Source organism: Vigna unguiculata, chromosome 10 (assembly GCF_004118075.2).
Source record: "Vigna unguiculata cultivar IT97K-499-35 chromosome 10, ASM411807v1, whole genome shotgun sequence".
Lineage (NCBI taxonomy): Eukaryota > Viridiplantae > Streptophyta > Magnoliopsida > Fabales > Fabaceae > Vigna > Vigna unguiculata.
The window spans coordinates 29,062,984-29,081,237 of NC_040288.1; the positions used below are offsets into that span (position 1 = coordinate 29,062,984).

General features: G+C 30.9%; 1 protein-coding gene across 1 annotated transcript; it reads left to right on the forward strand.

Moving 5' to 3' along the window:
* The first annotated feature begins 6,711 nt into the window (after positions 1-6,711).
* LOC114166113 (transcription factor UNE10-like) lies at positions 6,712-10,690 on the forward strand. The gene is made up of 6 exons (XM_028050778.1): positions 6,712-6,994; positions 7,079-7,514; positions 8,191-8,292; positions 8,378-8,443; positions 8,974-9,303; positions 10,354-10,690. Exons 1-6 carry the CDS (start codon positions 6,888-6,890, stop codon positions 10,435-10,437), a joined length of 1,125 nt encoding a protein of 374 aa, XP_027906579.1. The 5' UTR covers positions 6,712-6,887; the 3' UTR covers positions 10,438-10,690.
* The last annotated feature ends 7,564 nt before the right edge of the window (positions 10,691-18,254 follow it).

Genomic DNA, 18,254 nt, shown 5'->3' on the forward strand with positions numbered 1-18,254 from the left:
TAAATTTTCGATTAAATATTTCTTATTATTATAAATACAAAATACAATAATATTAACATATTAAAATATCAAAATTAATACATTTTGAAAACACACAACACTATTAATCCAATAAATAATTTGGATTCGAAACCATAATTCTACTAATGTATTGTTTATTAGGATTAAATATATTTTTTGTCCCTTTTAAGTGAATTTTGAAATTAGTCCATTTCAAAATTTTGGATCAATTTAGTCATTCATCTTTCGAAATATATGAATTTAATTCTTTTAATCAAGTTTTGTTAAATTTATTTGACATTTCAAACTTGTTTCATGATAGTATTTAACTTAACATTAAAGCAAAAAAATTTCAAACAGTATAAACAACTCAAATACAATCTTGAATACATACAAAACATCAAATAAACTTAACAAAATTTGATTAAAAGAACTAAATTCACGTATTTTGAAATATGAATAACTAAATTGATCTAAAGTTTCAAAATGGACTGATTCTAAAATCCACTCAAAATTAAGGGACTAAAAACATATTTAATCTTTTTTATTATTAATGTAAATATTTAGTTGATTATTAAAATTAGTTAGCAGAATTTATTGTATTTTGATTTGTTTTTTCTTTTGTATTACATCAGCTAATTACGTCTTTAATTGTACTAGGAAAAAGGAGATCCACGTCTTGATTATCGTGTGAAGTCATCACTCAGCAGAGCAATGAAACAACAAAAATTAAAGAACCAGATACACATATTATCAAAACTTGACAGCTAATTGACTTCTACCTTCCATACAACAATCAATCATCCGACAATATTTTCCGAAGGATCCCACCCTTAAATTTCTTTTATGCATAATTATTAATTGCATATGTTCTTTTGGCAGATCCTCTTCACATTTAAGTCGATTTTAAGGAAGAATGTAAAATAATCATTTTATGCTTAAAAAAAATTCTTAATTTTTGTATTTAGTAATAATTTTTTTTATTAAAATAATTATAAAATAAATAATTTAAAATTATGTTTAAAAAATAAAAGTCTTAAATTTCTTTAGAATTAATATACTTTTATTAAGTTTATAATAAGGCCTCAATTTGTTTTAATACTAATATATTTTTATTAAATTAATTATAATTTTATATTTGAAAATAAAATATAATTAAATTATAATATTTTTTCAATAAATTATAACTTTATTTAGGAAAAGGAGAATAATTAGTTATCTTTATTCTTTTATCATCAATTTTTATTTTTATTTTTTTCTTTTATCTATTTCACTTCTCATATATTGATTCCACTTGTGGCCTCTCCTTGCTTTATTTTATTCTAGAGTTTTTGGATTGTGATATATTTCATTCATTGAATTTTATGTTGTTTGTGTGCACCAATTCTTTTATTATCATTCCTGGTTAGTATGTTTTTTTTTCAATGTGTTGTTTTTTTAATTTTATTTGTTGAATTTGTAATAGGATTACAAATGTGTTTTTTTGGTCTGATTTTGTTTTTTCAGTACATTTCCATTTATGAGTTTCGAGATTTTTGTCTACCTATATTTTGATCAGGAACTAAAATTTTTGTTTGGATTGAATTGTAAAATTATTAACTAGTTTAGGGTTTAGCCTTTTGGTGAATAATGAAAATGAAATCTCTAATGAAATAAGTCATGAACACCAATTGAAATTGAAGAGCAATATGAAAGTTAAATGAAACTATATATGACAATTTAATAGATAATTTTGGACTATATGTCGATACGACGCCCGGGACAAAGGTCGATATGAGTCAACTTTTGGACCTGTGCACTTTTTTTATCTTGTCAACTTTTGAGTGAATTTCAAAATTCTATTATTTTAATTATTTGAATTACCTTCTTAAAATTTTTCAATTTTTATTTTCTTATCCAAATAAGTAATTTTACTTCAAAGAATTTAAAATTCTTCAAATAAATTAAGGGTTAAATATGTTTTTGGTCCCTTAACTTTCAGTAAATTCTGAAATTAATTTATTTCGAAACTTTGGACCAATTTAGTCCTTCATCTTTTGAAATACATATTTAGTCCTTTTAATCAAATTTTGTTAGGTTTACTTGATGTTTCGTATGCATTTGAGGATTGTATTTAAGTTGTTTATACTGTTTGACACATTTTCACTTTAATGTTTAGTCAAATACTATTATGAAATGCGCTTGAAATGTTAAATAAATTTAACAAAATTTGATTAAAATGACTAAACCCGCGTATTTTGAAAGATGAATGACTAAATTGGTCCAAAGTTTCAAAATGAACTAATTCCAAAATTCACTAAAAGCTAAGAGACCAAAAACATATTTAACCCATAAATTAATTACTCTTTTAAATTGCCTCATCTAAACACGACATTAAAAATTTTAAATTCTCCAGATAAATAAATTACTCTCTTCAATTGTCTCGTCCAAAACATCATAGTGAAATTATTTGTAATATAGTGCTTATTTTTCTCATTTGTATTTTTATTTAATGTGAAATTCAAATTGACATTTGGAATTCACTCAAAAATCTCAAACATGGTGACACAATAACGTGAAATCCTGCTAGAAAGATTTTTTATTCAAGAAATCTTCTAATATAGGACTCCTCACCCACTTACGTGTTCATTCCACATCCACCACATCATTTGTTAGACATTTAACACTAATGAACAATAAACATTACATATAAAATATAAGATTCAAAAACACATTACCTTCGAGTTTTAGTTAAAAGCTATAACTCATTGGTAACTTCCCAATATTTCCATAATGAGAACCAAACAAATTTGGTACAAGAGTACTAACCCATTTATACACCGTTTACAACAAAGAGATAAATTTACCTAAAGCTTCGATAACAAAGACTTTTGAAAAAAAGACTTTTGATAAAGAATCCTTAATTATTTCAAATTCTAGATATAAACATATTGAACTTAAATAATCTGGACTGTCCTTTTTGGGAACATTGAAGTAAGAGTTGTTAAACTACACAAAATCTTACTAATAGCTTTTAATTGCTTTATAACGTATTTTTCCTTCTTTTTTATTCCGTAATCCATACACAAACTTATGGACATATATACACACAAAACTATCCATTTAACTTGTATAGAGTTTTTTTTTTTTCATTTTAATAATATTAATACTAGAAATCGTATTGATATAATTTCTAAAATACATATATTTACCGAAGGGAGAGGATACATAGTTCAATCTAGGGATGACAACTGAGTGAGATAGCTCAAGTTTTGCTATCTCATTCATTTTCAGAGAAAAGTTCATCCTCATCTCTATTCCCAAACACAATGGGTATTTGCCCAATTTTTGTCCATCCCCATCGCCATTGGGTAACAAGTATATATTCGTACTTGTATCCGTACCCACTTTCTTACTATTTTAATATCAATTAATTAATTTTTATAAAGTAATCAAAAATTACTGTAAAGGAACATTTAATAGTAAAAGGAGGATATTCTTGTTTTTTCATATGAAATATTTAGAAAGAAATTATAATTGTATACATCTCAAATTAAAATGTCAAATAAAATTTCATGAGAATCAGAACATTTATTAAATTTGCAAATATTAATGTTACCTAGTTGATAATATTTAAAAATATTTAAAAAAACATAAAAGAAAAACAAATATTTAAATTAAAAAATATTTTAAATGTATGTTTACTTCGATTTTTTTTAAATTCTAATAAAATCCTTGTTTTTACATTAATAAAAATTATAATATACCACTCGATCAAAATCACACCAAAACCAAATATTAAACTAATAATAACTGAAATTTAACATAGATTTTTCATCTTTTGAATTTCAATACAAGTTATATTGTGATAAAAATATTCATGACAATTACATTAAATTATTATATTATAGTAAATAAACTTTATTTTTATAATTATAGTGATAAAATTACAGATATGATAATAAATTAGAAAATAAAAACAATTATATAAAATTATCAAAATACTATTTTATATGATAAAAATAAAAAAAAACAAAAATATTAAAAAAATATCAAATGGAAAGAATTTGAAAGACCTTTGAATGAAATAACACAAAGAAAAACAAATATATAGTTAGAGGTATGTGTAAGATGAAAAAAATCTGAGAGATCTAAGAAAATTTTTTACATATCAACCTAGTCGAGTGGTTGAAAGATAATAAAAATTGTTTAGCGAAACACAAAAATTCTTCAAATAAAACAAAAATTAATAATAATAGAATAAAAAAAATAAGTTTTGTATATTACATAGTAAATTAGAGGTTTATGCAATAAATATATAGTAAATATCTTAGAAAGAAAATATACAATAAATTAAAATATTAAAAAAATAAAAATATTTAAATGTAAGAAATAAAAAATATTTAATTGACATATATCATTTGAACATAATTGTATAAAGATTTTGAAGAGAAAAAATATTTTAAAGATACAAATAAATTTCATGACAAACCAAATAATTGGAAAAAAATAAAAATATAAAGTATGTAATAAAAAAAATTATATATATATATATATATATATATATATATATATATAAGATTACTTAATAGACTATAAGTATTTTAATAATTTAAACAAAAATATGATATGGATGGATATAGAGATGAGGATGGAAATGCCGTGAAAATGAAAACAAATTCGAATAATACCCTTAGGATAGATTTATTTGTCATTCCTAATTCGATAAAAGGTGTTTGAACTCTTCATTCATTCAGTATTTTAATTAAATTCAAAAACATATCGAGATTCCCTCCTCAAACCCCTCCAATAATTGTATCCAAAATAAAACAAATGGCTCTTGAAAACCCATCTTCCAATCATTTTGTTTGTATAGATACGTATTGATTAGCCAAGATAATCTTATGTCACTAACAGGAGAACCACTATTAATGAATGGATAATAATTTTTTTCTAATAGAAACACAAACATTTTTTTTATTAGAGACAATTTTATTTAACCAAAAAAATTATCATTGCTTTTACTACTGTACGAAATATATAAGGACGATTATATTATTAGCATATAATCCACAATAAAGCTGATGAGTAAGTAAGCCTGTATTAGTTCGATAACACTGATTATCTTATAAGAATTTTGGGTTTAGACGCGTGTAAGAATTCGGTAGAATTTATATAAATAGATTGTAGTTGGAAGTTATGCGTTCTTCATTAATTACACATTTATTTTTCAATTATTAATATAGCAGACATTTCGTTTTTAATTCTTAATTTTCGAAAAAACACCTCACCAATGTAAGTAAGAGCCAAACTACGAAGGGATCCAACGCAGAAACCATCTCCATCCCGTGTAAGAAGAACTAATGTCATATACTTGTGAAATGATTAAGCAAAATTATAAATAACAATTTTTATAAAATATTTATAAATATTTTTTTTTGTCTTACCATGATTTCCATGAAGGAAACTCATATTTTTTACTATTTACTAAATAATATATATCTATCTTTCTATTAATATATATATATATATATATATATATATATATTAACACAAAATATATTTATTATGTTACTTAATTTATATTTGACTTGTAAAAGTCAAAAGTGATGATATTTTTATAATTAAATTATAAATATTTATGTTTAATGCTTATAAGTTATAAGTCAGATATAAAAATTCGGACTCATATAAGTCAGACGTGAATTTATAAATTTATGTCTAATTTAAGAGTGAGGTGTGAAAATCAATATTTACTTCTAATGCTTATAAGTTATATATAAATTTGTTTTAAAAAAATTTTAGTGTTTTTTTTTTCATTCACTTTCTTATTGTGTGAAGAGAACCCTCAAAGCTGACGTGCAATATGTGTGAGATAGTGCTTGGAGTCTAAAGGTTGCGTTTTATGCTATTGTTGTGCGTGATTCATCGAGAAACTTTTTTGCCTTCGAATATTTTCGGCATTAAGATTTATTTTTCTCATCTTCTCATTTTATTAATCGACTTGCTTATGACTATTTTTCCTTAGCCCATATAATTCTAATTTTGTAAAATTCACTAAAAATAGGTAGATAATAATTTTTTACCCCAATTTTTTTTTCTTATAACTTCTATTAAGTTGTATTTAAATGTAGATTTTTGACATCATATTAATTATAAAATTAAAGTTGTCAAAGATTTAGTAGTTAAAAATATTATATGATCATAACTTTTGTTATGCATCTTAGACAAAGACACTCAAAAAATGAAAAATGTTAGAAATGGTAAGGAATTGAAAGTCTAAATTTTTTAAATTTCATCATTTACTATATATTTTTTATTTCCTTAGTATTTTTGACCTATTTTTCTATCTTTCACATATGTATTTGAGATATCTACTTAAAAAATTCTAAATATATTTATAGTATTTTCTTGAATCATATAGAGATTTTTCACGCTCTAATAAGATGTAAAGTTTGGCTTAAAATAAAAATTAAAAAATAGACAAAAAGTTTTTTTATTTTTATTGTTTTTACAACAAATGCAATTTTACGTCTGATGTAAATTTACCTATGTTATATATATGTAATCAGATCTAAATTTACGTAAGGAAAATTTATGTCTGATATTTTATCATATGTAAATTTATGTCTTCCAGGACTACATTTAATTACAATTCAAACAATAAAAAACTTAAAAAGTTTTTTATGGTGTATATATATAAGTGTGGATGTTAAAGTTGAAGGCAATAATGAAATAGTTGAAAAAGCTGAACCAATGGTGGCTCTTATATTGGAAGCCAATCTTGCAATTATTCAAACACATCTAACATTTCTCTGCCCTTCATCTTCTTCTTCTTCCACACACACACGCACAAGTCAAAAAGCATAACACCTGTTTTTCTTCAAACACCACAACCAAACTCTGAAATGAGCCAACGTGTCCCTAGCTGTGATGTGGACGACAACACCATTCCCATACCCTCAAAATTCCCTCTTATTTCCACCTCCAATTTCATGACCTATGAAGTTCCAATGTAACCATTCTCTCCTCAAATTTCATTCCTTTCACAACTCAAAACTCTGGAAGATGAATTCTTTCAATTCTATTGCTCTTGCAGGTTGGGCTACAAAGTGGCATGCAAAAAGGGACAACCTTCCACCCCTGGGAACCAAACAACATGGGAGATACCTCGTACAAGTGGAACCTTGGAGTCCATAGTCAACCATGGTATCGCCAAAAACTGCCACAACTTACTTACTAAGGACGCCTTAGTACCCTGTTTTCCCAAACAGGGCACAGTGTTCGGCGCGTGCAAGAAGGGTTACCCCGGGCGCGTGGACTCTGGGGTGGTGGCGCGTGGTCCCCCTACGTATGACTTGAGTGGCGGCAAGGACTCCAGTATGAGTGGTAGTGACACCTGTCCGAGGGAGTTGAGCGTGACTTTCAATTCAGCCACCATGGGTTCGCCGGAAAACACCAGTAGCTCCGGAAAGCAGTGTACGGAGACCACTGCCAACGACGACCGTGATTCCGTAAGCCACCGTAGATCGCAGGTATAATTCATTTGAAACAAAAGTACTAAATCAGTTTATAGTTTAGAAATTATTCTTTTGCAAATATAAAAAAAATATTTTAATGTTTGGTGTTAGAAAAATTTAAATTAAAATGATTCATAATTTTAGAATTGTATGGATCGATCGAAATGAATGTTTTTTTATATAATTTAAAAGAAGTGATTACTTTCATTTGAATAATTTTCTCAGCTAAAATGAATCAATTAAATATTTTTTGTTCCGATTAATATATACCATGTTTTTGAATCTAGTTTCTGTATTTCTTGTTGTTAACTTCAAACTTCGTTCTTAGTTTACATTGTCAAAATGCTTACATGATAGGTATTATTTTAACGTGATGTCATCATCTCAATAATTGATACAAGCACGTGCTTTTCTGAAGGAAATTAAAATGTTTGAATACTGTAAGGATAATATAACCTTTTTTTTATGTAAATAACTTTTTATTTCAAAAGGGTATTCAAATCTTTATAAATTAGTTTGTTTAGTTTATTTTTTTTAAAAAAAGATATTTTTTAACCAACTTTAAGAAAAAAAAACAATTGTTTTTTATTCAGAGTTAATCCAAATGGGTGTTTTTGTTTGATTGAGTTTTTTATGGTAATAATTTGGTGATTATTTTTAATTATTATTATTATGTGATGGAAAATGTTAGAGTGAGGCACGGGAAGAAGATTGCAAGACAAGTGGAGTTGATAGATCTTGTGAATCCAACAAAAGAATAAAAGCTTCAGCTGTACACAACCAATCTGAAAGGGTTACGTGACTCCTCTTCTGTGCAACAAAGTATCATTTTATCTGGAATTTCTTCATCACTCATTCGCTCTGTCTTTGCTTTTCAGAGAAGGAGAGATAAGATCAACCAAAGAATGAAGGAATTGCAAAAGCTGGTCCCAAATTCCAGCAAGGTAAAAAGAATATTTGTGACTCACCCAGGTTTTTCGCATTATAAAATGTTCCCACACTTTTTTCAAATTCTACTCACTCACAAAACAGTGACCATACATATAATAAACAAACGATTAATTCTATTTATAAATTTTAAATTGACTTTATTTATATTTATGTATTTTAAATTGACTTGTGAAAATTTCATAATATATAACAATTTTTATGTTTATGATAAAAGAAAAGTTTCACCTTTTGATAAATGGTGTTAAATTATCATAAATACAAATAGTTTCCACATCCACATAATAAAAATTAGAGTTTAAGTTTAACTCAATCTCAATCTCACAATATAGACTTATAACACGAGGTTTACACTTCACTTGTAACACGATGTTTGTACTCCACTTATATATTATAAAATTTTTTATTTTTATTCGATGTGAAACTTCCAACTCACAGGTTTACGTTTAGGTGAGAATCACATAAAATGCATGTAATATTTTGAGACATTGAGAATGAGAGTTGCATGGTGTGGTTTATTTAACAGACAGACAAAGCTTCGATGCTGGATGAGGTTATCCAATACATGAAGCAACTGCAAGCACATTTGCAAATGATGAATTGGATGAAAATGTACTCGTCGATGATGCTGCCAATTACCATGCAACAGCAACAACTTAAGATGTCCATGATGATGGCTCAAATGGGCATTGGAATGAGAATGAACAAGGACATGGCTATGAATATGAACATGAATATGGATATGAATATGAATATGAACAACATGAACATTCCCACCATTGCTCCCATGCTCCATCTTCCTCCCTTTATGCCTATGGCTCCATGTGGTGATCGATTACTAGCAGAACCAGAAAAGGTATTGCCCCTTTTACATACTTATAAATTAATCATGGGATTTGGTTAATCTCTATCACTATAATGTAATTAAGATAACTATGGTTATTAGTTTCCCTTAAAATTTTGAACACAAAACATTTAATTATATAAACCTTGAAAAGAAAACAATTCTTGTTTTCAATATATCTTCTAAAATTTTCTTTTTGTGCATAATCAGTTTAAAATTTATCAGATGGTTCTTGACTATCATTTAAAGAGTATCACATGTCATTCTAATATAATAAATTTAAAAAAAAATGTATATAATATCATATGTTCTTAAAAGTTTATTAACACATAAATATTTTATGCAACATGTAAAACCAATAATTGATATATATAATTTTACATTTTATTTAACAAATCTTAGTTTATCTTAAAATTAAAGATTAAATATGTTTTGGATCGGCTAACTTTCAGTAAAAATTGAAATTAGTATTTCTTCGAAACTTTGGTCCAATTCAGTCTCACAACTTTATATATGTTTGAATTTAGTCATTTTAACTAAATTTTGTTAAGTTTATTTGTCTTTTCAAACGCATTTCATAATAGTATTTGAGCTGTTTGTACCGTTTGATACATTTTTCCTTCAATGTTAACTCAAATACTATCATAAAACGTATTTGAAACGTTAAATAAACTTAATAAAATATTTAGTTAAAAAAACTAAATTCATATATTTTTAAAATTAAAGACTAAATTTAACCAAAATTTTAAAGATGTCTGATTCTAGTTTTAACTAAAAATTAAAAAATAAAAATATCTAAACACTACTTTAATGATTGTGACATAATTTTGAATGTTTATTAAAATAAATATTTTTGTAATATTTTTTTGTTAAAATAGTCCCCTATATTTGTTTCTGATTCCTTCCTAGTTATATGAAAACAATGCAATCACTTAGTTACTTTTTAAACATTGATAGCACCAATAATATATATATATATATATATATATATATATATATATATATATATATATATATATATAGATAAAAGAGTGATTGCTAAAGAGGAATAACTTGATGCAGTCAGTGACAGTGGATGCATACAGAAAGATGGCTGCACTCTATAATCAGATGTATCAACTTTCAGATTCAAGTTCCAAGAAATGAGTTCTACTGTTCTACGCCTTCTCAAGAGCATCATAAGATTGTGGTTAGAAAGATTGAAGTGAAGTGGCAACACTTTCCTATTTTCTTTTTCCTTCTACAAGCAAAATAAAATGTAATTTCTTTTACTCCGATAGTACAAAGATGGTGTATTATCAGATGTGGTTCCTTCTGTTCAATGTTAGTGTTTTTTTCTTTGTTATGATGACATAATAAAGTTTGAATATAGGATGTTATTCATATTTTTTCTGTACAATTAGATGAATCTATTTCAGTTTTACTCTATTAACTGTAATGTATGCTGTTGTTTCTGTTTTCTTTATTCTTCTTATGTAAAGTGTGTTTTGTTTTAATTAAATGGCATGCAATTTGATTCAAATTCTAGCAATTTTCTTTTATGTTATTAGATGTTTAGTTTTTTTCTCCCTCAAATTTCATTTTATAACATCATAGATAATGCACACAAACATGTTTATTGGTTTTAAGTATACTTTTCTTGCTTATTTTACAGTAATTGTTTTTTAAATTAGAGAAAAAAAAAAAAGAAAAAAATTATGGATCTTACAAAAAATTTATAAATTCTAATCTTTACTTATTTTTACGAGAATATAAAGCAATGAGTTTATTTAAGATTGATTTCAAAATCTATAAATTATGGATTTCAAAGAAGAATAATTTGTCATGACTTGCCTTTTTGTTGTTTTAATTGGTACATTTACAATTTTTACAATTTTTTTAGAAGAAATTTCGTGAAAATGCATATATATGCAAAAATGGTGAAAAACAATGCTAACGAAACACCTACAAGATAAATGAAACAAAATTTGTGATTCATAAAGGTTCAATCGTTTATTCAGAATACCATATTAGAAATGAAAAAAAAAAATATATCGTGATTCATACAGATTGAATTATTCGTTCAGAACACCATTCTCTTTTTCAATTGTTTAAAACAGCACTATATATAAAATAATTTCTTTGAGGAACACACCATAAGTAAATAAATAAATAATAAGTAAAAAGCACACATTCTTACGACTTAACATTTAGTTTGGATGAAGTATTTCAACAATTATAAAAAATTGAAATTTATTGCATTTGAAATTCTTTCAATTGATTTTCCTTCATTTACTAAATAATCTATTTGGATAAATTAATCGAAATACCTTACGTTTCAATTTCTTGTTGTGCATAAAATAATTGAATTTCTCTTATGAGATAAAATTTCATTCTAATAATATTTATTTTTATATATAAATTTTAAAATTAAATTTAACAAATATAATTGTCAACTTAAAATATTAAAATTCGATCAAATTTCAATCGAGCCGACTCGACCAAATTCGGACAAATTTTGGCCGCTGTAAACTAAGTCCAATTTGGCCAAATTTATGTTGGAGCCAACTCACTCACATTTGGCCAAATTTTGGCCCATGCTGACTCGACCAAATTTGGACGAATTTAATATTGTCGTCTTAGCCCAGCCCATTAGGATCATCGCATGCCCTAGCCTGACTCGTCAAGATCATCGCCCACCTTGGCCCGTTTGGGTCGTCAGGCCAATCGAGCCCGTCTGGGTCATCAGCCCAACCCAGCTCGTCTGGGTCATTGGTTTGGTCGGTCCCGTTTGGATTGTTGGGTTGGTCGAGCCCGCCTGGATCGTCGAGACTGTCAAGCCTGTTTGGGTCGTCAGGTCAATCGGGTTCGTTAAGGTCGTCAACCAGGCCTGACCCGTTTGGGTTGTTGGACCCATCCGATTCGTGTGTGTCTTCAAGCTCGCCTAACCTGCCTTTGTCGTCGAGACTGTTTGGGTCATCTGGCCTGCTTGGATCGTCTGAGTTGTCAAACCCATTTTGGTAGTCAGGCTTGGTCTGTCTGGATAGTCAGGTCGGCCTGACCCGTTTATGTCGTCGGGCTGGACTGACTCGTCTAGGTCATTTGGGTCGTCTGGGCCAAATTAACACCTTTAATCTGGAACATGAGGAATTTCACAAATTGTAGAATTTCAATTTCCTTTCTTTTTGAATGAATTTCAAATTCTATTATTTTAGTGATTTGAAATACCTTCCTAAAAATTCTCAATTTGAATTTCATTCTAATTTCCTCATCCAAACAAATCATTTTACTTAAAACAAATTCAGATTCTCCAAATAATTGAATTACTTTCTTAAATTAACTCATCCAAACACACCATAAAGGTAAATTAACATGTCAAATTTTTTTCAGGTAAATTGCAAAATCATTTATGTAATTTTATAATGATAAAATTACAAATTTTATACGTAATTTATATTAGTATGTAATTTTCCACTTGTATTTAACTCTAACCGAAATAATTTAAAAAGTAAGAAAATATAAATATATTGGAAGGAAACCATGAATGTAAAAAATAAAATAAAAGAGAATGCAAATCCATATCTAGAAAATCTATTATGGATAAGAATTTAAGACAAAAAGCATATAGATTGTTCATGTTACTTTTGTAACGTCCCAAATAAATAGATAAAAATCAATTTAAATAAACGCCACATATATTAAATATTCAGAGAGTGCGGAAAAATGGAATATGACGTACACCGTACTCTAATATATCCATAAAACGAGGAAGAGGCTCCACAGGCCTAAACGAGGTACAAAATCTCGTCAAGAGCAAGAGAAACTACTAATACTAAACTCCGAAAGTGGTGGCCCCCAAAGTGAGCCTGATAGACGTCCAAGATTCATCAAATTGCATCATCTCTATTATTATTACCACTGCCAGAGGTTCTCACATATGCTCACATCAACAAGGTTGATGATCATCGCAAAGGAGCAAACCACACACAATCATATTAATAAGCAAAGGGTAAGCTAGTTTAGAAAAGTTCTTATATCACAACACTCAACATACGAGCTCATAATCAAGCATAATTAACATACATCCACATAAGAAGTACCAAACTACATAAGACACCAAGACTTGACTATCCGGATACATACGATGAGGCACCACCACCAAACTGTGGAATTACGTCCTAGCAGTGAGACATCACCACGAGGCCTTCGCGAAATTACATCCTTACATGAGACACCACCACGAGGGCTTCGTGGAATTACGACTTGACCTTGAGGCACCACCACGTTACCCTCGTGGAATTACGCCCTGTCGATGAGGCACCACCATGAACTCCCCCTAGGAGGGTCCACGAAATTACGTCCATTAGGTGAGGCACCACCATGAGTACTCCCTATGAAGGTCATGGGATTACGTCCTACCCGCACTTTACCCATGTTTCACCAACCACTCTTAGAGTTCTCATGCACATCAATCTCATGCCAATATATATATATATATATATATATATATATATATATATATATATATATATATATATATATATATATATATATATATATATATATATATATATTTACCAAACCAATCAAGCATATATCACACCAAGCCCATGCTAAACACATCAACTTACAGTCCCAATATATCATATACAATACATATAACATCATGGCTCGAACCGTCTTAAGCGTACATCAATCAATCATGTGAGACATACATATATATAAATATATATACACTTAGAAATGCCAAATCTCGCTCAAGCTAAAGAGTCCTCGCTCAGGCGAGAGGAACCCCTCACTCAAGCTACCAGCTCTCGCCTAGGCGAGACTACAACAAGGAGCACGTCGAGGTCTCGCTCAAGCTAGCCCAACTCACTCAGGCGAGACTGCTCTCGCTCAGGCGAGTGGCATTCGCTTAGGCGATCCCTCAAAACAAATAGGGGAGTGAGCTACTGATGTTCTCGCTCAGGCGAGAGCTCCTCGCTTAAGCGAGAGCTTTCGTTTGAGCGACCAACCCGCTCGCTTGGGCGAGTTCAGCAGAGTTCACCACTCTCTCATGCAGAAACAGGTCCACCTCAGTATAGCAGTACAAACCACGCATTTTCATATGACTAATAACACGTACCAACCATCCAGTACATAGATTCAACCGAACATGCATCTAAAACGTAAAAACAATAAAGCCCTAGCTTCCCTTACCTGAAAAGAGGCTAATAACAGACTGCGACCTTAAGCCAAAGAACCTAGCACCTCCAAGAGTAGGGTTACGAACTCGAACAACGGCACAGAGAGAATAACAGGGTTACTACTGTGAATCCTAACAGAAACTACAAAAACAAACTTAGAAAGTAGAGAGTACGGTTCAAGGACCAACTTACGTGAGACGAGGTGACTTTTGAGCTAGCACAAACAAGAGGGAACCAAACCCTAGCAGAGCTTATGTTGATAGGGAAAGGGAGAGAGTAAGGTGTTGTTTTTCGCAAGAATCGTAGAAAATGAGAGGGTTAGGCTGCCTTAAGGACTTTGGACACCTTATGGGCCAGTCCTTCGGTCCAATAGATAGGGCTAGGCCCTTTTAAATTTTAGGGCAGAAAAAGAGGGTTTTACATTCTCCCCAACAACAAAAATTTTCGTCCTCGAAAATTCATCAATGAGGTAGGAAGGAACTATGTTCTCCTCATATCCTCTGAGAACCACTACTCAGGCACGACCGATGTAGCTACTCTAACACCTATAGTCACTGGAAACTTTGCCTTCGTGCTAAACGATATGTGTTCAATTGTGTAGATTAGTTTAGTCACTACTCTCGAAGCACTCCTAATCCTCCAACCTTGAAACTAGAATGCTCCTCCAAACTTGCCCTACTAACTTGTATCTGATGTACTGACTCACTAACCATATGCTCTTCACTACCCCCCGTAGGTTTTTACCAAGGCCTCAGATGACTTTAAGTCTCAAACTAAAGCATGTTAGTTATCGCTTCACACCACCTTGTTCCCTCCTCAAAGCATCACTCCACTAACTTGATCACCCTTGACTTCTGGTCTATTGTCCCATACCAACACTCTTGGTCACTTTTATCCATGACGACACTCATAACATCTTGTCCCTTTTACTGACTCAAACCAATGGTAACAAGGTCCTCAACCAAGTTATTCCATTTCCAAATTAAACTTTCATTTGTTACAACCACCCAATTCAGTTCGGCATCTCACCTTCCTTTCTGATCTACTAACTTGTAACCATCCTTCCACAAAAGCCTTAGAACCATGTCTTTCCTTGACTTGAAGTTTCTAGCTTGATTTATACTTATCAGCTCTAAGATACTTCTCAACTAAGATTTTTCTGAATTACTTCTTCCCCAACCTTGTCGAGAGACTCACTAGTTCCAGTCGGATGACTAGGCTATTGAAATCTCCTCACACATTCTCTTCCCAACCCAAACACTTATGTTTCTTAACCAACCCTTACTCTTAACTCATCAAATTACAGATCTCGAATTCCGCTTTCTGGCTAAGCATTTACTCTTACTTTCTCACTTCCCAATTGGCACCCCAACTTGAAACCATAACTCAACCCATCTCCTACTTCTCTTGCACAACTTTCTCTGAGTAACCCCATAATTTCAAATCTAAACGATCCCTGAACATCCTTAATTGATTCTCATAAGATCGACACTTTTGTTGTTTAAAGAGAATTAGTTGTCGTAGTAATCTTCTAGGTTGTGAGTAAGATAGTTCTTTCCACGTACCTCTTACCCTTCATAAGTATCACTTGTCATCATCCCACTGCGCTCCTCTGACCAACACAAGAAGTCACTTATTTGTTTACTCGAAATGATCCTCCTTTCATGTCTACCGTGATAAGGAATCGATCATCACTGAGAAACCTTCCTCCAAAAATTCTATGAAACTTGCAAAACTTTTTGGACTCCCCTGTTTATAGCCTTAACATCCTATTTCCTCAGCATCACATCCACCCTTTTTAAACCGTATGTCTTACTAGTCATTCCAACCTTTGTCAATACCTCTCTCGAACATTCTAAAGACTCTCTTCACACTTGGAAAACTCGCCACTAAACCTTGATGATACCGCTAACCTATTTGAAATTCCTTACCTTCATCATGTTTCCACCCTTTAAAACCATAGGCCAAAAAGTCTATCATCCCTTATCCAACGTTTACCCTTGAATAGTCTATCCTCCCACTACCTCTCCTTTAAGATTCACCAAACTTGCAATCATCCTTTTAGTTATACTTAATATAAGCCACTACTTCTCCAACCTTTCCCCCATTTCCGTATTTACTTCAAATTCTCAGTAGGAACCATCCAATTAGGAACTATCGGCACAAGTCTCCCTTTAGGCACCAATGTAAAACTGAACTCTACCACACCAAGGTTAAAATTCTAATACTTGCTTTAGAACACGTCTACAAACTCTTCTACTACTGAGATCCTTTGCGTCTATTATTCACTTTCCTTTGTCAGGTGGCTCTGATTCACATGACACTTCGCCCCCACTATTTAGCTTGATTCATACTTCATACGCAATCACTGACTTATCCCTTTTGCTCAAGGTACACCACCTCGTTGGTTGTCCCAAGTCATCGGAATGAGATTGAGAAAATAACCAATTCACCCTTGAGACCATGTCCCAACCTTGTAAAGGAAACAATTCAAATTGGGTTTAAATTTAAATACTTTGATCACCACGAAGGCGCCACACTCCCGAGCGAATCTTCACTTGGCCGCTACTATAGCGAAAACCACTATCTCAAACCCAACTCCTTCTTACAGACAACCATGAGTTCTTTACCATACTGACGACATCAAAGAGTGCACGACCCTAAGCGAAGCCAAAACCCATAATCCAATCATCATCTTTGTAACATGTACCTTTTAATTTATATCACCTGTGATGGCCACTTCAGTGCCAATCCTCGCAACATTCTCATAACTACTCAAAACTTTTGTTTTCCTTTCCTCTTTCCTGGATCTGTGACATTACTAATTGTCCTTCCCTACAAGAACAAACTTAACTATTTGCTTCCCCATCTGATGTTCGAAATCGTCCATCTAATATCCAATGTCAAACCTTCCTCTTTTGTGGTCCATTTTACTTAGAACATCCCTCCTCCTCCTAACTTGAGTAACTGCTACCGCCGAGAAGACCCGACTACTCCTTACTGAATTGGTTTGGTATATAAATCCTAATATACTTCCTTCTCCTATCACGTCATCATACTTGACTGATCTTCAAAGCTCTGCCTCCCATAAGCTTCCAACTACACGTCTGCTTTCCCTATACACTTCATGGCCTCCACCCTTAACCTTAAACCTCCCACACTGTTCCACTTTGAATCTTAGACGTTGTCAAATGTAAAACCAAGTTGATTTATCAAACCTTGCTGCATGAGCACGCATTGATATTTTCTCACATACTAATCTCTGAACTCAACCCTTCTTGTAAGACTTGTGGTATACGATCTTAGAACTTGATCATGTATCTCTCTCAACCCAAAGTATCACTTCTTAACTTTTAACATCAATTCCTCAGTCCTCTAAACCAAGACTCAACTTTCATCATCTATCGATATACAACCCTCTACATCTTCGCACCTTTGAGACAAGGATTTTCTCATAGGCCCTACCAATCCTGGTAAAGGTGAGTAGATCAAGTTGAGTTTGGAATCTGCATTCCCTCATCGCTACAGACACAAGACATGAAACACAGATGCGTAACAGGACAAACTAGAACATACAAGGCAACACTCCATCATCTACAGACAACCAAACCTTTGTCTGTTACCCTTCCTCCACCAAATTATTAGAATTCAGAAAGGAAAAACAACCTTTGATCTAGTCATGAGTGTACACCCTTATCACTTTATCAAAACGATTTCTGTTCTTAAAACTTTTGGTGTTATTGATAAACTCAACTAGACTTAACAACTTACGCCCGCGAGGCATGACAAACCCACAAT